The 24,307-nt window shown below is 40.0% G+C and overlaps 1 protein-coding gene across 2 annotated transcripts in view; it reads left to right on the forward strand.

Moving 5' to 3' along the window:
- The window catches only part of LOC148367338 (protein TANC1-like), a 97,067-nt gene that overhangs the window by 50,240 nt on the left and 22,520 nt on the right, over nucleotides 1-24,307 (forward strand). Inside the window, exons 12-22 of one of the 2 annotated variants that reach the window (XM_088334197.1) lie at nucleotides 2,665-2,848; nucleotides 2,918-2,973; nucleotides 5,931-6,131; nucleotides 10,683-10,786; nucleotides 13,395-13,503; nucleotides 13,964-14,086; nucleotides 15,303-15,539; nucleotides 16,197-16,397; nucleotides 18,404-18,485; nucleotides 20,105-20,238; nucleotides 22,472-22,595. In XM_088334197.1, coding sequence (XP_088190323.1) covers nucleotides 2,665-2,848; nucleotides 2,918-2,973; nucleotides 5,931-6,131; nucleotides 10,683-10,786; nucleotides 13,395-13,503; nucleotides 13,964-14,086; nucleotides 15,303-15,539; nucleotides 16,197-16,397; nucleotides 18,404-18,485; nucleotides 20,105-20,238; nucleotides 22,472-22,595 — 1,555 coding nt within the window. Of the gene's footprint in view, nucleotides 1-2,664; nucleotides 2,974-5,930; nucleotides 6,132-10,682; nucleotides 10,787-13,394; nucleotides 13,504-13,963; nucleotides 14,087-15,302; nucleotides 15,540-16,196; nucleotides 16,398-18,403; nucleotides 18,486-20,104; nucleotides 20,239-22,471; nucleotides 22,596-24,307 lie in introns of both variants that reach the window. The other variant, XM_088334196.1, reaches the window with a different exon arrangement.

Consider the following 24,307-nt stretch of genomic DNA (forward strand, 5'->3'; position numbering starts at 1 on the left):
TAATGAGAAGAAACAATGGTACAGTGTGGTCACTATTAGTCTCTGTAGTTGTCTACCCCCTGTGCTTTGTTTCACTTTTTTTTTTTTGATGGCACTACACAATACAGCAACATCTAGCGGTCAAATAGCTTACAGTGTCCATTTAAAATTAAGAGAACTATTCCCCAGATGAAAAAGAACAGGTAGAAAGGAATCTAGTGCTGCTACTTTGCATTGATGCTGCTTTTTACAGCTCAAGGTCCCCCTGACACACCTTCAAGTTCCCCCATGAGAACCATCATTTGAGAACCATTAGAACAGATTGTTCTAAAGAAGTGAAGAGCATTTGCTAGGACAGATACTAGAATTGGTGTCGCAAATGTAGGTCACAAGCAAGTAGACTTGCACAAGTCAACGGTTTAGGGTTATTGTTGTTGCGGTGCGATATCTGGTGAATGAGTGGCAAGTAGTTGTATAAGATGTGGAGCAGATGAGGATGCCGAAAGAGGGCATGAGAAAGTGTGTGTTGATCTGAAAAGAGAGGCCTCTGAACAGTGCTGCCGCCACTGCTGCTGCTTGAGTCCTTGTCACACTATTTACTGTCATGGCTGCGCGTGACTCACCCATGTCTGAGCAACTGGTTCTCATTTAACTGCTTTTAGTTAATACACAAAAAAACCCGGCCTAGAATTAATTCGAAATAATCCCAAATTCATGAACATGCAGAATGTGAGGAAATAGTCGATGTTTTTTGCACAACATTTAGAAATATTTCAACGGTATAGTCCAATTGCTGTTCTCCATTATGTTGTGTGTCTTGGGTGACTACATCCTGTTGGCGACCATCCCTCTCCAGAACGGTTGTTTTGGGTTGGAGTTTTCTACCGCACATGAAACAGCTAACACTGGTTTCCCTTGGTGTCCAGTAGCAGGCCCTCACATTGGATCCATTAAGGTACAACGTGTAGATGAAAGTCTGATCTGTATGGGAACCTGCTGTAGAAGCTGCAGGAGGTGACTCAACAGCACACACAGAACCAGGGTCACGGTTCACTAAATTTGAAATTCTTTGATATGCAACTTATCTATAAAGGAACGGAAATAGTTACTATCCCTGGTAGCTAGTTACTTTAACCATAGAGTAATTCAGTGAGGAACTATAACTAAATACTTTTAAAAGTAACCTGCACAACTCTGCTACTATTACTACCACTATTACTACTACTACTACTACCAGTAATAAGACTACTACTAGAACTACTAGTACAACTACTTCTACAACTTTTGACAGTGTACTAGTGCTACTTCTACTATTACTACTACGAGTATTTCGACTATTACTATGACTATTACTGCTATTATTACTACCACTATCACTACTAGAACTACTACTACAACTACTTCTATAGTTTATGACAGTGTATTAGCTCAACTTCTACTATTACAAGTAATACGACTACTACTACGACTACAAGCAATATTTTTCCCACGAAACAACAACAACTACTCCAACCAATATTACGCCAGCGATCAGTGAACATTAAAATGTGTTACTACATAAATATAATATACAGTATATGATGAAAAATTAAAAATTAAATAATTCAGGGGTTTCGAACATAGGGCGTGGGGCCAGATCAGGCCCACCAATGGTTTTCATTCAGCCCGCGAGACAACGCTGGGAGAGGCACAAGAGAAAAAAAGTTGAAAAGCGGGCTTGACTTTCGCCACTTGAGGTCGCCAAAGCTAGGCCAATTTACACCCAAAACCACTGGAGCTGTATTTCTTTCTTTCTCCTTATTTTCTTGTTTGTTTGTGTTTGTTTGTTTGTTTTTTTGTTTGTTTGTTTGTTTGTTTGTTTCTTTCTTTCTTTCTTTCTCTTTCTTTCTTTCTTTCTTTCTTTCTTTCTTTCTTTCTTTCTTTCTTTCTTGCTTTCTTGCTTTCTTGCTTTTTTGCTTTTTTGCTTTTTTGCTTTTTTGCTTTCTTGCTTTCTTGCTTTCTTGCTCTCATTTGTACTTTCTTTTATTCTTTCTTTTTTCTTGCTTTCTTTCGTTCGTCCTTGCTATCCTGCATTCTTGCTTTCTAGCTTTCTTTCTTGCTATATCTCACTCTCTCTTTTGCTCTCTTTCTTATTCTTTCTTTCTCTTTTGCACTCTTTCTTTCACTTTCTTTTTTTCTCTTTCTAAGTATTGCTTTCTTTCCCTCTCACTCTTGCTTATCTCCTTCTCTCTCTCAGACTCCTTCTCTCGCTCACTATCTTTCACATCTTTTCTTCCCTTTTTTCTGTCTTTCTTTCTGTATTTCTGTCTTTATGACTTTATGTTTTTATGTCTTTATTTTTATGCCTTTGTCTTTCTGTCTTTCTTTCTGTCTTTCTCTCTATCTCTCATGGTTCTTTCTGTTTCTTTCTCTCTCTCATTCTCTTACTCTCTCTCTATCACTATCCCTCCCTCCGCTTCTCTTTCTCCTCTCTCTCTCTCTCTCTCTCTCTCTCTCTCTCTCTCTCTCTCTCTCTCTCTCTCTCTCTCTCTCTCTCTCTCTCTCTCTCTCTCTCTCTCTCTCTCACTAATGTACTAGATCGGCCTCACAGTAATGTTTTTTTTTCTAGCATGTGGCCCCTGATCTCAAATGCGTTTGACACCCCTGCTATAATCATTCCCCTTTCTCTCCTGCCCCTTCTTTCAGGAAATAACCACCCTGCTCCCGTTCTCTGGCATCTCACTGGACATCTTGCCCGACAGCAGCGAGCTGGGAGCCGACCTTAGCGACTATATTCACCACCGGGTGAGCGGTAGCCCTCAGATTGCAGCCAATGTCACCACGGCCACCGGCTCGGCGCCCGACCCCCTGCTCCTCAGCAAGTTCAGCAGTTACCTGACTACACGCAGCAACGGTTCCGTCCTCTACCTACAACTCACCCTGGATCTCTTCCACAAAGGCCACCTGGTTCTTAAAGGAGGCAACTACCTGGTTGTGCCGGTGTCACTATCAGAGGTCAGAGCCAGTGAAGAATTCTCACGTATGTGCGCTGAGTAACTTATACAGTGGTACCCCTTTGTACAAACACCTCTAAACACAAACATTTTGGTTTATGAGGTTTTTAACAAAAAAAACCCTACCTTGCTCTATGAAGGAAAATCCAAAACACAAGCAGTCTCCTAGGCCAACACCAGAGAATGTTCATTCAAAGTTGCAGTAACTTTAAGTTTAAGTGCACAGTGTGTGCACTCGTTTTTGGTTACATTGCACAATACAGCGACTTCTAGTGGTCAAACATTACACAGCGTCCTTTTAAAGCGTTTTACTTTGCAGGAATGCATATATCCCACATATTGATCAGTTTTTAATACGGTAATAATTTTAAACTTTACTGGAAAACAAAACCCTTAGAAGAAAACAATGGAGAATTTCACAATATGCATAATCTGAATGAAAGAAAATGTTTGTTTGTCAAGCCCAGTGTTGACAAAAACTGTGGAGCAACACAAATGGTTGGAGAATTCTTTGCTACTTTTTAAACAATCTTTCACACAAAGCTGGCAAATCTGTGAAATATTTGGAAAATGCACAAAAATAGCTCTCAGAGAATGATTGACACCTTTTGAGGTAGCGTCATCGTCAGTATGAAGGAGAGCAGCATATGAGAACAGTCTGAAAACACATCTGCTTTATGACTTCATGAAAGCTTTGCCTTCTTGCTTAATGCAGGTGGAATAAGAGCTTGCTCTGTCCACTCCACGCATCGGCCCGGTATTGCAGTACCTCCGGGAATGGTGCATTCGCAATGATCGCAGCCAGGCTTTAAGGCTAGGACCTTAGCTTGGCCTTTTGACTGAGAGTAAAAGTCCCGGCTCCTAGGCTTTGTAGCGTATTATGAACTGACCGATAATGGACAATGGATAATGAATAAAGAAGATAGAACAATAACCCTTAAAAAATCCCCCACCCCCTACCACATTTGCCATGATATACATTTTACGTTATCAAGAATGGTAGGTTGATTGGTTGGATGGATGGATGGATGGATGGACAAACAGATGAGCGGGTGCATGGATGGATGGATGGATGGATGGTTGGTTGGTTGGTTGGTTGGTTTTGTTGTATGGTTGGATGGATGGATGGATGGATGGATGGATGGATGGATGGATGGATGGATGGATGGACAAACAGATGAACGGGTGCATGGATGGATGGATTGATGGAATGATGGATGCACAAACTGATGGATGGATGGACAAACGGATGGATGGATGGATGGATGGATGGATGGATGGATGGACAGACATATGAAGGGGTGCATGGATGAATGGATGGCTTGATGAACAAACATGAACCGGTGCATGTATGGATGGACAAACAGATTAACAGGTGAATAGATGGATTGATAGATGGTTGGTTAGATGGATGGATGGATGGATGGATGGACAAACAGATGAACAGGTGCATGGATGGATGAATGGATGAACGGGTGCACAAATGGATGGACAAACAGATGAATGGGTGCATGTATGGATGGACAGACAGATGAACAGGTGAATAGATGGATTGATAGATGGATGGATGGATGAATGGATGGATGGATAGATGGATGGATGGATGGATGGATGGTTTTGTTGGATGGTTGGTTGGTTTTGTTGGATGGTTGGTTGGTTGGTTGGTTGGATATATGGACAAACAGATGAACGGGTGCATGGATGGATGGATGGATGGATGAACAAGTGCATGGATGGATGGACAAACAGATGAATGGGTGCATGGATGGATGGATGGATGGATCCCTGAACCACTAGTTTCATATGGGCCCCATTTCCTGTGGTGTATCTTGGACAAGTACAGCATGGTGGCGCCCATCCCTCTCCAGGCCAACATAGTTTACCCAAATACACATAATCTTTAATACAGTATTTGAATAGTTACCTACCATTCACCAGAATTAATTTTAAAATGTGAACCCGCAATAAGATTATTCTGCTTGCTTCTCTTTAGAATATTGAAGACTTGCAAATGAGACTGCCTTGGATGCTTGTGTTGTTTATTAATTTGGCCACTATTGGCTAATAACTTTGCTGTTCTTTTATTTTTCAGACACTGACTGCTTTTTCTAATCTAGGAGATTTAGACTGAGTTCATACGGGTGCTTGAAATCCTTAAAAATGGCAGAATTTTAATGTGTTTTCAAGGACTGAAAAGTGCTCGAATTTTGGGTGAAGTGCTTGTAAATGCTTAAAATTATTGCCATGTTTCTCCATAAGTTTGTTTAAAATGATGCAGACAGTGCTCTGTGGTGGTTTCACTTTGCTATTGAATTTCTTCTTCGCTTGTGATTAACTGCAGCTGATTTTAGTTTGTCAGTTTGCATTTTCCTGCCATCGCCCCCTACAGGTCAGACCTGAGAGAACAGGTGCATGCTACAACTCAACAGTGCACTACGAAATGTGAATTAGTGCAAGGATTATGAATCAATTTGGATATTTATTATTTGCCATGCAAAAAATGAAGGTAGCGTTTCCCAATGGTAAATTGTAACAGGACAAACTTCCTGCAACTGAAAATGTAAGATACATATTGCTGTCATTTTATCCAACACCTATATGGGAAGAGATTTGTATTTTAAAGAAATGTATTCAAGATTTACACACATCCAGATAAATGCACACGCAAGATTAAAAATCGCATATAAAATCTCTATATTTGTGGCTCTGCAAAATACAATATTAACACCAAATTTCCTCTTTTATTAATGGTACAGGAGAAATTTGGCTATGAAAGTCCTTAAAATGTTCTTGCATTTGGCAACGAAAAAGGTGGACAAAGCCTTGTTTAGAACAGCTTGAGGGGTTTTATCTTGATGGTTCTGGTACAATCCTCTCCTTGCAAGTTTCAAATCCATTGACGTCTTCTCTCCTTCTTTTGAGTGTCTACTAATCTACAAACGTATCAACCTGTGTCAGGTGTACCTGCTGATGTGCCGCGTGAGCTTCCCTGACAAAGATGTTTTTGAGCGAGTGCTTCCGGTGCTTAACGTGGGCCTGGCATCTCTGCACCCGCTGACGGATGAGCAAATGTTTCGGGCGCTCAATGCTGGCAGCGTGAAGGGAGAACTGGTCTGGAAGGACTTTCAGCAGAGATTACAGAACCTGGCGGGATTCATGGTGAGACTGGGAGCTGCTCGTGAGCAACATCGGAATTATGAGCTCTCTATTAATGGCTAAAATATCAATTATCGATCAGTCATACACCTTGGCAGCAGTGTTGCCCTACAAAACAGATTGAGGTGGACACATTCCAATATGCATTCCACGTGCTCAAGTATAAAGATATCAGTTTGAGCTGCTTAAACTAACCAACAATAAACAGGTACTAACCAGCCAGGGACAGCTGTAGACGTCGCTGGCATTAACTAGATCACTACCTTTAACAGCTTAAAACGTCAATGGCAGTGCGTGCGTTAATTTCATCTGCTTTATGATTTTTTTTTTTTTGCTGCAGCATGGCGAACAAAAATGAATTGCAATGTAAGAAAACCACAAATATAAGTTGAGCACTTACCAAAATACGTATGCATGCAGTGTTTTTTGATACATTGAGGCACCAGGCCCCTTGTATTACTGAAGGGGGATTGAAAGAAACCAAAAAAGAGATTTAGCAGGAATATGTTTATGATCTATCTATCTACCCTGGTCATATCCCTCGAAAGGGGTGACTGATCACAAGACAAACATACAAACAAGAAAATTAAAAAAGGGAAAAACTAGCAAAAATCACACACAAACATTTTATGGACCATGGCCAACCCAAATGCCCAAACACCCAAAAAAGTCAAGCACCTCGGCAACCAAGATGGTCATGCTTTCGTCCCTCCAGATGAAACGGGACACAAGAAAGCGGCTATGTCACTCGGGTCAGGGTGACACAACACACTCTTCTGTTCAACAGCTGGGCCCGACAGCTTTCACAGGTTTACCCCTGCCGCATCATATGGTGCCCTGACCATCCCTTAGAACACGTCTTAACATCCCACTATCCTTTTACAACACCTCTCCACTCATTCCTGTTGCCACCAAGAGCTTTAGCTTCCATTATATTTAGACCTCTTTCCTGCAGTGCACACATAACACCATCCATCCACGTCAATCGCGGCCTTCCTCTTGGTCTCCTTCCATTGACTTCTGCTCTGTAGATCCTCTTCAACATTTGCTCCTCATCCATCTTCTCCATGTGTCCAAACCAACCAGGTACTCTCTTATCCACACGATTGCTCAGTTCCACTAGCACTCCAGTTCTGTCTCTCACAATTTCATTTCTCAATTCATCCAATCGTGTCTCTCCTAACATACTCCTCAAACACTTCATCTCAAAAACATTTAATTTTTTTCTTAAATCTGCATTCAGGCTCCAAGTCTCCGCACCATACAATCACACTTTCATAAATTCCCCTCTTAACATCCATACTCATACACTTGTTCACATGTGTCAAACTGGCGGCCCGCGGGCCAGATCAGGCCCGCTAAGGGATTGAATCCGGCCCGCGAGCAACACTCAGAGGAGCGCAAGAGAAAAACAAGCTGCAGGTTAAGATATGTCAACTTGATGTTGCCAAAGAAAGGTGCCTCGAACAAAGACACTGTACTTATATTTCTCTCTCTCTCTCTCTCTCCCCCTCTTTTCCACCCCTTTTCTCCCACTCTCTGTCTCTTTCACTCTCTGTGTCTCTCTTTTCCTCTTTTGTTTCTCACGCTCTCTCCCTCTCTCTTTTTCTTTCTTTGTCCCGCCCTCTCTCCTTTTCCCTCCCTCTTTTTTTTATTTCTTTATCCCTCTTTTTATTTTTCTTTAATCTACTAGTCCGGCCCCCGACAGAATGTTTGTTCTATCGTGTGGCCCCCGAGTTAAAATGAGTTTGACACCCCTGCTTTTGTTGCTCATCACTCTCCTCAGAGCACCCAAATCCTTGCTTCCTTGATTCACTCTGTGCAATACCTCGCACTCCATTCCACCAACTGCAGCCACATCACATGTTTATTAACTTTGCTGAATTTCGCCTCAAGTCGATAGCATAAAAATAAGTTAAATTTAGCCCAGCTACTATGGTGGTTTGTTCTCTAAAGCATGGAAATTTACTGTCAAATGTGTGAAAAAAAATTGTTAGTTTTCGTAGCATTTTCAAGGACTCTTTAAATATGTTGTATTATTTTAGTTAACCTACATTAAAAGTTTACCTATAGGCTATATTGTCATCTAATTAAAACTCTTTTGACTGTATAATTCGCAACATTTGTAGTCATTCTTGTGGTAAATTTCTGTCAGGGTGTGTGTTTAATTTCTGTGCCAATTAAGAATGTTTGTCAAAGTGCTATCAGAGCTTTGATGAAAATAAATTTAAGTGCTATTCTAAAAAGTGACGCGAAGATGGTATAAATGAAGTCTTTGACAAGTGTTATAAAGTATATGTACAGTAGGGCCAACACCCATTCATCATTTCCCTTGTCAGAGAGAAAAAAGTTTTTTCTTTTTCGCTAACAAATACAAAAAATTAAAAGTAGGTCACGTGTTGTGAAAATATTGGCCCCCTTTGAGTTAATACTTTGTTCAACCTCTATTTGCTGCGATCATAGCGACTAGTCTTTTTGGGTATGTCTCTATAAGTTTTGCACATCTTGAAACATAAACTTTTGTCTATTCTTCTTTACATAGAAGCTTAAGTTCCTTAAAGTTTGATGGTGATCGTTTGTGCACTGCATTTTTCAAATTTTGCGGCAAATGCTATTTAGCACGGGTCTGGAACCTTTTTGACCCAAGGAGCCATAAAAACAAAAATATTTTGATTTTGGAGGGGGGAGAGTGGCACACCATATATTTAATGACAAAATTCCACAAAATCATCAAGCAAACTCACCAGACAAAAAAAACAAAACATTTTTTTCATCACATTTTCTTTCACTGTGTGATGTTTGATGAAATTGTAAAATAACAATAATGCCAAAGCCTGTATCACATATCAGTTCAAATACACCACTTGAAGTGTGTCTACCTCACTCGGAAAACAGAGCCTGTTGGTGTGACACCCTTTACTGTAAACTCTAGTTAAGACTGTGCCCTATATATATCGGACCAAACCTTTTCATAATTCAGTATTGTCTTGGCTTCACGCTTGCTCCATTTGGCTTTGAATGTAACAATGCAGTAAATAATTCTGCAACTCTATTTTATCGCCGACCCAGTTGCATTCATTGAAAAGAGCCATATATGGCAGCGAGCAATAGTTTCCCGACCTCTGCTCTATCACAATCATATTGTACATTTTAAACCATCCCATTTCAAAATTTTGCATTATGTTTAGAGTCGTTTTCCTAAAGGAAGGTGAGCAGTGGCGCCACCAGAATTTTTTCATAGGGGTGGCCAGGTGGGGCCACTTAAAATCTTGGGGTGGCATACCATAACTAAAAGTCATAACTGATGCTACATCAATCTAACGATATACTGGGAAGGGGGGTGGCCAGTAGGATGGCCAACAAATGTATGGGTGGCGCCATTATTGGTGAGCCTACATCCATTCTCAGGTCTCTTGCTGAATTTAAGTGATTTTCTGCCAGTATTGTCCTCTATTTGGCTCTATCCATCTTCCCAACAACTCAAACAATCTTACCTTTGCAAAAGAAAACAACTCCAGAGAATGATGCGGCCACCACCATGGTTGACAATGGGATGGGGTTTTAGTTCGATGTGAACTGTTACTCTTACGCCATACGTAAATCCCAACATTCAGCCCAAAAGTTCAATTTTGTATCATCTGTTATTAGTGTATCTCATGGGGCTTCTTGAAAACACCACATTGGCCATTTCATGATACTCTTTCTGAAAGGGCTTTCTTCTTGCCAATGTTCCATAAAGGGTAGATTTTTGCAGAGTGCAACTAATAGTTGTCTTATGCACAGATTGTTCCACCGCTGCTGTGTATGTCTGCAGGTTATCCAATGTACTCACGGGTCTCTTTGTTGCTTCTCTGATTAGTTTTCTCCTTGCTTGGGTTTAGAGAGACGGACAAGTCTTGGCAGATTTGCAGTGTTATTATGCTCCTTCCATTTTGATATTATTACACACAGTGCTCTGGGAGATGTGTAAATGTTTCAAAATAATGCTGAATCCCATTCTTTATTTGGACTTTTTCAAAACTTTATCCCTGACCTGGCTGTTGTGTTCTTTGTTCTTCACAATGCTGTCTGTTCTCCAGTGTCTCCTTTCATAGACCTCTGAACACATTATAGAGCAGGTGCATTTAAACTGAGACTTAATGACACACAGGCGCACTTTGTTTGGGATTCTTAGTCGTTTAGGTCAACATTGGATCATTAAGAAGTCATCATAGAACTTTTGGAGTCAGGCAGCTGAGCTGGGAGAAAAGGGGGACTATATTTTTGCAACACCTACTTTTGAGTTTGTATTGTTGTAAATATAATAGGAAATACTGTCAGTTTCTTAAATTTAAAGCCTGAAATGTGGCAATATCACAAAAAGGGAGTAAGGGGGGTAACACTTACTCGCTATTTAAAATCTGAAAATTACAAAAATTTTCTCTGATTTATTAAATTCATTCGGCAGGCACCAACTGCCTGTTTCTTCCATCTACAAAGAAGGGCAACTGAGGGCAAACTTGCATTTTGGGAAGTCAACTCATTAAAGAGATGTTGTCTTGCGTGTGCCCGTAGGTACAACGCAGAGATGGCACGCGCATGCTATGCCACCCTTCCTTCAGAGAGTGGCTCGTTTGGAGAGCAGATGGCGAAAGCAACGAATTCCTCTGTGACCCAAGGTCAGACTGAACACCAAAATATACACATTTATTGAGGGGAAAGATGTTCCAGATAGGTGATATTCTGCAAGTTTAGGAAAGGCTAGTTAACGATACGGCCTGCGGGCTTGGCACTGCCCATTTGATGATTACATTTTTGAGTCTCTAGGTCCTTTCGTTCAAATGTTATGATTATTGAAATAAATACAAACCAAGTGCTCCGTCCGACCGTTAGGGGGCGTAAATGAGTAAAAGAGATGATGTTATGCTCTGCTAAAACTTTTATTTCGTACATTTTTTAATTTAGTTCTAACCAGTACGACAATTAAGGCGAAAATTACAAACTCGCCTTTGTATAGAGTGGTGCATTGATTCAGGTGTAAAACTGCATTTAGTCAACTGTTAAAATGAAGCAGTTAACACATTCTATGCTAAACAGGAAAATCCTTTTTCCTATTTGTTTATGATTTTTTTTTTGTGCTGTGACAGGATCCATTGTCATCTGTGATTATACATAGGGTAGGCTACAAATTAAGGCTGAATGATAAAACATAGTACTGAAAAATGAAGCTGAATATTTGGAGTTGACATTATTTTACTGATCCCGCCCGCCAGAGAACATAAGTTTGGATCTTGCCTCAAAGCCAAACTGAGTTTAACATCCCTGGTGTAGGTAAAGTAGGCTTTAAAGTGTTCTCGTAGATTAAAGTCAGTTACATTTATTACACATAATTACACCTCGTAAAAGAGAACTGTAAAAAGTTTTGTTGTGTAGAATAATATCAATAAATTATAAAAGGATAGACTCCTTAATTTCCCCGTTTGTTCCGGTCTGGAGCCTTCGGTCTGAAAATGCTGGTCTACTAGTGATCCTAAGAGACAAAAAGATAAACACAGGTTTGAGAGTGTTCTCCATTCGGGTCCCAGTGCTGTGGAATGCTCTTCCCCTTGAGATTCAATCTGCAACCTCATTGTAACTGTTTAGATCTAGGCTTAAAACATACTTTGATTCTATAGCTTATGTATGACTTATATTTCATGTTGACAATATCTGTGTATTATTTGTTGTTGCAACTTCCTGGAAGGGGGATTACCTCATGTGCGGTCCCTTCTCAAGGTTTTTCCATTTTCCTCATGTTGAGGTTTTTGAGTTTTTCCTTGCCCTCGTGTAGGTTTTAGATCAGGGGATGCTGTCATATTAGTCCGTCGTTTGCAATAATCTGTGGTCAGTGCAGCCCTTTGAGACTCCTTGTGATGAGGGGCTATACAAATAAACATGACTCCAGTTGAAGCTTGCTGCAACATGGACACACAAAAACAAAACATTTCAATGCAAGTTAAAAGTGATGTTAAAGAAACACTTAATTTCTATTTACGTACAAATGCCGATGAAAAATCAGATGAATACCCATATATTGAGTGTTCACCAATACCAATATCACACGCCAAAACCATAACTTCACAAAACTCCCATTTCTCTGCAAAAAATGACTGATGAGTTTAAAGAAATATCTTAAAATCCCACCTAATATTTACCTTAATATTACATCCATTTAACAGAGATCTACAAAACATTTGATTTTCAGGTTCATGCTTGTTAAATAATAATAATAATAATAATTTCCTTTGTATTGTCATTCTTTGTAACAATGTACACAGAACGAAATGTCGATACACCTGACCCGTTGTAGCGAGTCGATGCAGCCGCAGCCAGAGGGCGCCGCCATAGCTAATAAACGGCAGTCAATATTGCATTTTATTTTGCACTAAATGCATATGTTGACTATTTTTTGCACGATGATGTCTATTTTTGCACCAAATGCATATTGCACAAACCCTTACGATACCAAACTGTATGTAAAATCCTACATGCCGACATTTCTTGTGTAAATATTGTGTAAATTATAACTATAACCTTGTCCTCCTTGTTTTATAACCTTATCTTCTCTGTTCCTTTATCTTGTTGTTTTTTTTACCTCACTGTGAATGTGTGAACTTGAGTGTCATGCCCAATTTCGTTGTCACATATTGTAACAATGACAATAAAAGTATATTTTATTTTATTCTATTCTTTTCTATTCTATTCTATTCTATCCTAGTATTGTTGGTGGGTGCCAAAACAAATACCAATTTCTAAAATTGATACTTGCCCATTGTAAACAACAACAACAACAAATGGTTTAATTGGGCAATCGGCATGGCACATAGTTATGTGTATTTTTTCTGTTACTAAAAAACTTCAGGGTAAGTGGCACTTACCTCCAACTTAAAAAAAACCGTGTAGACTGCTTTTGAGGTATCCATGGAAAATGTTGTCAGAAACACTGCAAAACTCTGCAACTTTTCTCGATGTGCCGCAACCATAACTAGTGAATTCATGGCTAAAGCATTAACTCTTTAATTAAAGCCCAACCTTGAACTCAGAGTTCTTTTAAAGGCAAACAAAATATAAGTTTGTTTAATAAAACTCTTCTAGCTTAACGCTATCACGTACATTGAAACACCACAGAGAAACCAACATCATAATTATCAAACAACCTTCAACTGACTGCAGCACATACAATGAAGGCATAAATGTTAATTGCAATACAGTAAGATCTTAATGTATTCTTGTTGGATTTCTCCGCAGAAGCGGTCATGCTCTACTGGCATTCATGTTCTCCCGACAGGAGGGCAAACTCAACCGTCAGCAGACCATGGAACTGGGACATCACATCCTTAAGGCTCACATATTCAAGGTGAAGACATACGTGAACTCTACATTGTTTCAAGTGGAGTTTTCAGTTCGCAGTTAGGAGAAGGCCTTGAGTTTTTTCAGTATTTGCCAGTCTAGGCAAAGGGGTGGTGTGAAGTAGAAATCTTCCCACTACCTTTAAAGGTTTTGTCAGAACCCACCCTCCTAGTATGAAAGGGATTGTCTGCCTGTGCACTTGTAAAGCCATTCATCCTCGTTCTAAACCTCACATTTTCCAGCATATTCTGTTTAATTAATACCTCCACGGAACTGCTCAACTTCAGCAGTCTTCTCATCCATTTCACGATGTCATACGAACACGCGGATGAAGAAAATATATTGAAACCTTTAAAAAAAATACAAATTTTATGAATAAATTATATAAAGTGGAGAATACTCTTTATACCACATAATTTCAAAAGTATCCAATACTAAATACATTTCTTTTTTGTTTGTTTGTAAAGGGTCTGAGTAAGAAAACGGGTGTGTCCTCCACTGTCCTGCAGGCCATTTGGGTGAACTGCAGCACAGACAGCCTGTCTGCTGCACTTGCATCCCTGAGAAACTTGTACACGCCTAACATCAAGGTGACGCTTAACACACAATGGGCTGCACAATTCTCAGACTTTTCAACAGGAAATAACTAGGACATTTTAAAAGTGAGGCAAGTCTTCTAATAGGGGACTATGATAAATAAAGCCTTTCTAATTTATAGGGAATTTTTGAGGCACACGCCAGTTCATATTTTCAGGCTTTAACAACATGTAATACTAGCAGATCGTTTGAGAGGGGCGATAGGGAAATCAATATGAAGTGAACTAATATCAGCTGATTAATTGTCCGCCTCTAGTTAAGAAGATTCAGCTTTAAAAAGGATCTTGTTCTTTTTTGCTTCCAGTGCCTTGTGTTTGACACTAATGTGTTGGCATTACATTCATCTCAATTAGGGTGGAGGCTGCATTGTGAGCCAGCACTCAATAAAACACAAGCCTGAAGAAATAAGAATACATCACCCTCATTGGAGGGGAGTTCAATAAAACCAGAACGTAATGACCTTCACCTAAAGTCAAGTCAAGTCATGTTTATCTGTATAGCCCTTAATCACAAGGATTCTCAAAGGGCTGCACAGACCACAGATTATTGCAACTACTGACTGTTATTACACCATCCACTGATCCAAAACATACATGAGGTCAAGGAAAAACTCAAAAACCTCAGCATGAGGAAAATGAATAAACCTTGAGAAGATGCCACACAAGTGGTAATCCTCTTCCGAGATGAACAGGCTGCAGCGGATGTTGCAATAACACTTAATACACAGATATTGTCAACGCGAAGTAGAGGTCATTCATAAGCTATAGAATAGAAGTGTGTTTTAAGCCTAGATTTAAACAGTTACAATGAATATCAGAGGGCAGAGCATTCCAGTGCTTTAGTCTTGAGTAAGAAAATACTGTAGTCGTTACTAGTTTAGGGTGCGTTACTGAAAAAAAGTAATGAGTTGCCATTACAAGTTACATCATTTAAGAAGTAATTATGTTGCCCCTCAGATACCCAAAAGTAGCTCTCTACTTATGAATTATCGTATGTACTTGCATTGAAGCTGACCACCTTAAAGTGCTTAAAATAGCCACATAGTAAAATAAATAGAAGAACATGTGTAAACTCACCTGTCAAAGCGGCTAAGCTTACATGTGTCTAATATTGAATCCAGACTTGCAGCATAATCCTATATTTTGATCAACATTGGTGGCCAAGTCTGAAAGCTTTCCATGTTGGAATATCAATGTGGACCGCATGTAGGTCAGCCGACTGCTGATCCTGGGAGGCGCCAATGTGAGCTGGTACACAGAGGTGGTGGGCCACGCCCCCATCCTGGCCGTTCACGCCCACCTGGGACATATGGAGATGGTGGGCTTGTTGCTGGAAATGGGCGCGGCCGTGGACGGCATCACCGATAGTGGCGTGACGCCGCTGTGCCTCGCCACGGCCGCTGGTCACACCGCCGTTGTCAGCCTGCTCTGCAAGAAAGGGGCCAAGGTGAGTGTGTGTGTGTTTGGAAAACCCCTGGAGCTCTAATTCCTTGTTCTCAGGGTTCATACGGATCCTTGAAGTCCTTGAAACTGTTTGTATTATAATGTTGTGTTTTCAAGGATTGAAAAATGCTTACATCTGGGGGAAGTGCTCGTAAATGCTTGAAATTGTTGCCATGTTTCGCAACAAGTCTGGTTAAAAATGACGCAGACGCTGCTCTCTGGTGGCTTGGCTTTGTCATTGCATTACTTGTGATTAACGGCAGCCTGACTTAGTTTATTTGGCATTGTCTGCGGCCCAATTTTGGGTCCTGACCCACCAGTTGAGAAAATGGGCTCTACAATTTTGCCTACAAGCCGTCTGGTATTGAAAAAAAATATTTATTGTGAGTCAGTCATCCTACTAAACTGGTTAATTGTTTTACTAGTGAAATCGAAGAATGTACAAGTGCACATACTTGAAACACTGGATATCAAAGAGGCTGAATGATATTAAAGAAACTGACTAGAAGCTCAAAGGGCCTCGGGCAATTGTCCCGCCAATCGGCACTTTTGCATCATCTATTTTGAGAGACGTTCAACAAGTGGGCTCATCTAGGTCAGCCTGTTTGAAGCAAAGGCCCAGACCACCACAAATCCCTCCTTATGTTCCTTCGTTTGCCAGGTGGGCCGGGCTGATAAGAGTGGCCAGTGCGCGTTGGTCCATGCCGCGCTCAAGGGCCACTCGGACATCATCGCCATCCTGCTGGCACAGGATTGGGGACCCGAGGAAGCCGGAGAGCCACAGCAGCACCAAACCACCACTGGGAAAAAGCAGGCTGTGCAGCATGCGCTCAGTGCCGCAGCCAGTGTGGGACACACGCAGGTATAAGTATCTCTCTATATGAGCATCTCTAAATAAAATTTAAAAAAAACTGTCACTCAAGGTGCTGTAGAAAATAATTCAGCACACAACAAGACAGTAAAATCACCGCTCCACATACCCGCCCCTCCCCGACAACCCAAAACACATAATACACAGACACAGAGTATGTTTGAAATACAATAAAAACAAAATAAGTAGTGATAGAAATCAAATGTGATTATGGCAAGGCACAGACTAACCATGTGAGGAAAGGGACCTGAGGGAAACTTATTCTCACTGAAAAGGATGGCAGCAGATGGCCTCAGGATTTTTAGCCATTGTACCACACCCTACCAGTGTGGTACCCCCAAATGAGGAAGCACTGAAATATGAAAATAGAAATAAAAATAAAAAACAAACTGCAAAACAAACCGTACAAGTACGAAATTTAAAAAAAGTTAAGTATTATGAAGTAAAAGATTAGAAGTTAAACAGATCCAAAATAAAAATAAAAATGCTCAATTAAAAGCATATTTAAAAAGTGAGTATTGAGCCTCCTCTTGAGAATAGCAAATGTCCCTGCAGACCTGAAACTAGGGCTGCAATGATTAGTCGTCATTGTCAACAAAGATCGATCATAGAAATAGGAATTTCATTGCCGTCTATTGTCGCCAGACACATTTTTCCAACAGACTAAGGCCTCTCTACATGAATATGATCTCTGCTGAGAGTCCTACATGCGCAATAGCTAATAGCTGTCACAAGCCAGAAACAGAGACAGGACCCAATAGCGTTCGTTAAACTCAGTTTTATTGAAAAAGAGAGCAGTGCTTGCTTCCACGATCCGATGATCGTCGGACACGGGTAGCTGATTGCAGGAACGCGAAAGTGGCATTTGCGCGTCGAGCGGGGATGGTCGTGGGTGGTAGGAAAGCTAGTCGGTAGCCGGGACAGGAGAGTAAGGGCAGTAATCGAGTCCAGAAAAAAGGTCGGCAACAAGTGTCAGGCAGGAAACAGGGCAAAACAGGTCCAGAGCAGGGCAGAAACTGGTCTAGAAACAGGTCGGCAACGGGTAACAGGCAGAAGAAAACAGAGCAGGAAATCTTCGGAGGGTAAGGTGCTTGCCTAGCAAAAGTGTAGGTTCGCAGGACGATCTGACAGCTTCCTCTTGGAAGCCGGGGGTTTAAAAAGAGTCCATTAACCAATCAGAGCTCAGGGCTGTTGGTGCCAACGGGGCATTCGCAGGTGCCCTGAATCAGCAATCATGACAATAGCAACACAATAAATACTGAAACAAATCAATGACATAACAAACCCCCAAATTCTTAAATATATAGATTGTATTCATGCCACAAATTTAGTTATTACGTAATTTATTCATGTGTTTATTTATTTATACGGCATATATTTGTTGGTATTTATTTCTTGTTACATTTATTTCTACATATAGGAGGATCGGTCCCCAAGCAATATTAGTAGGCTATACAAAATATATTTGGCACCCATTATAAGCATGTTTTTGCTAAGAAACCTTGCTGAAGTCGAGAATCCTCATTGTTACTTGGGTTGTTTGATACTATTGTTTTCAAATCAGTACTAGTAAACTGTTTTTCAGCACTCACTTCTCCCAATTTTCATTTCCAATACCATTAAAGCTTTGGATGCATAACATTATCCTCCCCAATAATAAATTCTCCAGTTTTGTTATTCCTTTCTTTACTTAGAAAAACCATGTATAGTGCAATCGAAAAAAGTTAACGGGTAGATAAAAGTCATAGATTTCTTTAGTTGCCGAGAATACGGCCACAAGCGTGCTGGCAGTTACTGATATAAATAGCTCTCACGATAACTGATAGCTCAAAATCTGGCCTGTTATGAGCCCCGATATCAATATCCGGTATTAGTGCATGCTTATCCCTTATTGTGGTGGTTTGGAATAATGTGGGGAGTGATGAGGAGTCTGTGCTTTTATTTGGATTTTTCCCCTTTGCCCACAACAAAACACCAAACGATGCCATTTTCTGTAGGTGGTAGAGAGCTTGCTGGACTTGGAGGATGAACAGCTGGCAGTGCAGATGGATGCTCACGATACTCTTTGGGGAGAAACGGGTGTGTATCTTCCATCACTCACTCTAGCATCTTCTTTTTCTCTGTGCTCTATTCTTCAATTCGACATGTAGTTTGTGGTGTGCGGCATGAAAATCCACCCCCCAATCACATGGCAAAATTGTTTCATGAAAACATTTGAGGCCATCCATCTTGAGCCAAAATTCTGTGAGCGTGTCATTTTCCGTTAGGATCATGCGGTCCCACCTGCAATGAGTTCATTCTCTTATTAATATTGGACAACTGCAAAATAGGGCTACAAAATGTCATTTTTGGGGGGGGATGATTTTTCATTTCAATGAACTCATTTCATTTGATGAATACTACTGATACGTTTATATTTTAGTAAACACTCAAAATAAATAGAGAAGACATTACTTAATTTTGAACTTGCAAGGAGAACAGGAGAGGACTGTACAAAAATACCCTCTTGAAGCCAAAATTTCAAATCTGTCCTAAAGTCTCTCCCCTGAGCCCATTCTTTTTATGAAATCTCCTAGTTTCCGATCCACCCAAAAGGGTATCTAAGAACAGCAACATTATTGGCAGATTGTGACAAATATGTTAACCACGTAAGTCAAACATGGGCCAAATGTGGAGCAATTAGCATCAAACAATGACATGCAGTTTTAGATGTCACTAAAGCTATCCGCCACTCACAATGTTGTATTTGCTGACTATCATAAACAACCAGACAACATTAAGGAAACCCATCCCAATGTTATTTGAATCAAAATAAAAGTCACAGAAACGTTGTTCAAGGCAATACAAAAAAATATTGCTTTAATGAAATAGCAACTGGGTGTCCTTTGCAGATATTTAAAGAAGCTTTAGCTCTTTTGTATAATGCATACTCAATTAAACATTTTTATTTATAAATATATGCAGACATAAAATAGGAAAAAAAACATAAAAAACAGAGAGACAATTAAATCATTAACAATGATTCTGTATTTGCATGTTATTTTTGTCCCTTTCCAGTCTGCATGAGTTTCCTCAAGTTAAATAAACTGTAGTGGGAATAAACTCAATTGTTATTTGGATTTTTTTTATTTCTTTTTACAAAATGCAGAGATGATAAATACTACAAGAGATTTTACAACTCGGAATCATAATTTAATTGTGAGCCCCTGAAAAGATCATGTCAATATCATTAATTCATTCATGAATAATCTGTTCATTTTAGTTGCTGAAATTTATGTTCTACAAAACACATTTTTTATATTGTTCTAATCTCATGTGCCTTACAGTTAAAATGGCCTAATATATGAAAACATATATTTCACAAGGGTGTATTTCTGAAGGTGTGTCTGATAATCAGATGGATTTTCTAGTCTGGAAAATATGGTACCTTTTATTGCGCAATATTTTGAAAATAAAATCAGTAGTGCAAATAAAGTGAAACCACAATTGGATGGAATTTAAAGGTTATAATGTTTGTATCACCTTACAACACACTAACAACATTATTATAGTGATAGTTGAAATGGGAAGACAGTATTGGGTTTAAGACACTAGCGTGGATCCGATCCAACTATCATCAACAATCTCGATATTTGGATCTATCCACCCGCCCTTACTCTTGTTCTACCTCATCTCGGCTCTCTCTCTTTCTCTCTCAGTGCTGAGTGCAGCAGCAGGCAGGGGCCGTTTGGAGGTATGCATTCTCCTTTTAGAGCGGGGGGCCGGGCTGGAGGTGGCAAATCGTCGAGGGATGGTCCCCCTTCTCAGTGCGGCCAAACATGGACACACGCAGGTGATGAAACACTTCGAGCACTAATACCCTTTTCACCGCTGATTTTCAACTTTTATTTTGACCGATGCTTATCCTCGACTCTTAAGTAGTCGTCGATACCGATACCTAGTGCCAAAATCACCAGGACCGTATAGTAAATACCTTTCCTTTTTTTAAGAAATTTCCTGATATGTTTCAACTTCACAACTCAACTTTATTGTCACAACATTTTTGTCCCTTTCCAGTCTGCATTTGTTTCCTGAGTTAAATAAACAGTAGTGAGAATAAATTAAATTTTTATTTTTATTTTATTTTTTACAAAATGCACAGCTACACAGATCCAATTACTTCCTCTTCCTTGCCTGAAAATATGCACAAAAAAGACACTATACAATTCAAAAATAACAGCAAGGTAAAAATAAGTATGCATGTCTCATCTCATCTCATCAGCTGCACCGCTTATTCTCAGTAGGGTCGCGGGAGTGCTGGAGCCCATCCCAGCAATCATCGGGCAGTGGGCAGGGGACACCCTGAACTGGTTGGCAGCCAATCGCAGGGCACACAGGGACAGACAACTTGCTCGCTCATTCATACCTAGGGACAATTTGGACAGGTCAATCCACCTGAAATGCATGTCTTTGGAATGTGGGAGGAAACTGGAGTGCCCGGAGGAAACCCACGCAAGCACGGGGAGAACATACAAACTTCGCACAGGTAGTCCAGTAGCTGGATTTGAACCCACACAGGAGGTTCCCGAGACCTTACAACTGTGCCGTACACGCGCTAACCACTGCGCCGCCGCCATGTATAATATAAAAATATATAAGGTTTAGAACTTTTTAAAAAAAAATGTTTAAGCTATAGCTGGAATCTAAATAAATCAGTTCTGCATTAATTTGGCAGAAGACAAAGGTGTGGTAAGGGATAGGGTAGAGAGAGAGTTCAAAGTCCTGACATTCTGGCTCTGAGACAATGCAGCAGGAAACATTATCCTATGGATTGGTTTCATTTAGCTGAGAAAACTTACAATTGTGGTAACAGTAAATAAAGATAAAGAAGAGGTTAATTTTTTATTTTTATTTTAAAAATCTGGAAGAAAAAAGGCCAGGTCACCTACACCAGAAAAAAAGAAATAAGAACATTTCCTTGGATAAGGAAGCCTAACAAGGTAACCAAGAGATGAGAAAACATGGGATGATGTAAATAAGTTATGGGTCGCCACTAGAGGTGGGTAGTAAAGGAGTACATTTATTCCATTATACTTACATTTAAGTAAGTTTTGGGAAATTTGTACTTCTAGGAGTATTTTAAAATCCCTATACTTTTACCTTTACTTGAGTAAATTTGTGAAGAAAAAATTGTACTTTTACTCTGCTACATTGGGCAGCATTGAAGTCATTACTTCGTTACTTGAAAAATCCCCTCCACGTAAGTACGCATCTGTCTGTCTCCGCTAAGGCACATTGATTTTGATGCAGAACTTCGCCAGGCTATACCATGTTCAACCAATCAAACGTAGCAACCTCGTCACGTGACCATATTCAACTTCAGCAGGGGAAATTTTGTTCTCGGAGGAAACAGATGGAAAATGTCACTGAGCAATACGGACTATTAAAACACGGAAAAAGAATAGCACATCTGGCCTCACATCCAAAGCATGTTTCCCTTACAAAGGCTGCCAAACACCAGCTACAGTGTGTCCTTTGTTCGAGTTCATGGGCTAGCTTATTGTTCTGCTTGCTGAGCCTGTTAAGATAAGTATTGGGGATATAAAGGTGCTACTTGGTGCTTAATCTATTTATCATATACTATTTTCATCGTATTGTATATTAAAACACTTGAATTTACATTGATTATTTTGATCTACTTTTAAATTCAATGTGTTCTTTGCTGATTGGATGGACTTTGAAAATTTGATGATGTGATTAGTTGTTTAAAAAAATTAAAAAATAAATAAATATGACATTACTACAGTTACCCAGTACTTGAGTTTTATTTTATTTTTTTACCAAGTACCTTTTTACTTTTACTCAAGTAAGTATTTGGATGAGTACTTTTACTTGTACTTGAATAACATTATTCTGAAGTAACGGTATTTTTACATTTTTGGCCATTCTACCCACCTCTTGTCGCCACCAACCTGCTAACATTGGGCGTGTTACCTAAAAGCTAACATAAGAGGAGGGTTCAATAAAGTATATTTCGACACACGTCCAGGTCTCTGTGGTTCTACATAAGAAATTGAACATTTCAGGTGGCGGAAATGCTGCTGAAACACAATGCCGACATGAACGTGTGCGACAAGCAGGGCCGGACGCCGCTCATATTGGCTGCCTCGGAAGGCCACCGTGGCACGGTGGAGATGTTGATTTCCAAAGGTAAGCAATTGCAGGTCAAAAACTCTTCAAATTTGTACAGTGCCTAGCTTAAGTATTAAGCCCCTGAAAAGAACTCATATTGCCACATTTTAGGCTTCAAATATGAAGCAAAAAACTGAAAATATTTTTGAGAGACAATCATGGAGCGGAACCAAATAATTTCAACATTTTCTATTACATTTACAACAACAAAAACTGAAAAATAGGTGTTGCAAAAATATTGGTCCCCTGTTCTCTCAGCTCAGCTAACTGACTCCAAAAGTTCTCTGATGACTTCTGAATGATCCAATGTAAACATAAATAACAATAATAAACAGAGGGCACTTGTGTGTCGGTAAGTCTCCGTTTAAATGCACCTGCTCTGTGATGGGCTCAGAGGTCTGTGAAAGCAGACGCTGAAGAACAAACAATATTATGAAGACCGAAGAACACCCCAGGCAGGTCCAGGAAAGTTGTGGAAAAGTTCAAAGCAGGTCCCAAGAGGATTTCGCTACATTTACACATCTCCCGGTGAACTGTGCGAGCAATTATATAAAAATGGAGAGAGCATAAAACCACTGTAATCCTACCAAGACCTGACTGTCCCTCAAAACTTTCGCCCCAAATAAGGAGAAAAGTAATCAAAAAGGCAATGTCATAAAAAGGCCCGTGAAGCCACATGGGAGACACAAATTACATGTGGAACAAGGCGCCCAGATCAGTGAGACCATAATTGAACTCTTTGGGCTAAATTCAAAGCGTTAAGTTGGCGTAAGAGTAACATTGCATATCACCCTAAGGAAGAAAAAAAACATCACCACTGTCAAACATGGTGGCGGCAGCATCGTGCTCTGAGAATGCTTCTTTTCAGAAGGAACTGGGAAGATCTTTCCAGTTGTTTGGAAGATGGATGGAGCCAAATGCAAAAGTCATTCTGGCAGAAAATTTGTTGGAGGTTGTAATAGGCAAATGGGCGCAGGTTTACCTTCTTTCAGAAATGCGAACCTAAACAAAAAGCAAAATCTACAATTGAATGGTTTAAAACAATCAATTTAAAGGTGTGAAAATACCTAAGGCCAAAGTGCAGACCTCTATCCTATAGAGCAGGGGTCGGGAACCTATGGCTCGCGAGCCATATATGGCTCTTTCTATGAGTACCTATGGCTCAGAGACCAATTTGATTGCATGCAAAATTTCTCCATCTTGTTCAAAACCGAGATTGTCTATCCTATTCAGGTACACGTAAAGCCAAACCAAAGCTAAATGTAAAGGAAACACTTCGCAGTATATATAGGGCACGTTTTTCACTACAATTTACAGTCAAGGTGTCATACAAAAAAAGGGGGAAAAAAAACTCGTTTTGGCTGTACAACGCTAAAGAATCCTTTATTTAAAAGTTCACTATATAATCTGTGTTCAGTGTTCAGATACTTTATGATGAATCCACAGAACTGTAAATACGCCAAAACACCGGAAGAGGACTTAGTCATTTGATTGGGTGAGTGGGAGGGATGGGTGGAGCTATGCAAAAAGTACAAGCATTCCCTCCCATCTCTCGCCAAAGGTAAGCACATGAGGCTCCCTATTCTCAGAGTGTTGTGACGTTTTTACAAAATAAATGCTTGCATCTGGTTTTGAAACCAATATGTATGAAAAAAAGGGTCAAAAGGAGTTTAACCGATCTTGAGTAATTGCAAGAAAGAGACAAGTTTAAAGTGGTCTGTTTGTTGAAT

Source organism: Urocampus carinirostris, chromosome 4, assembly GCF_059441175.1.
Source record: "Urocampus carinirostris isolate Australia breed hairy pipefish chromosome 4, RoL_Ucar_1.0, whole genome shotgun sequence".
In the NCBI taxonomy this organism is placed as follows: domain Eukaryota; kingdom Metazoa; phylum Chordata; class Actinopteri; order Syngnathiformes; family Syngnathidae; genus Urocampus; species Urocampus carinirostris.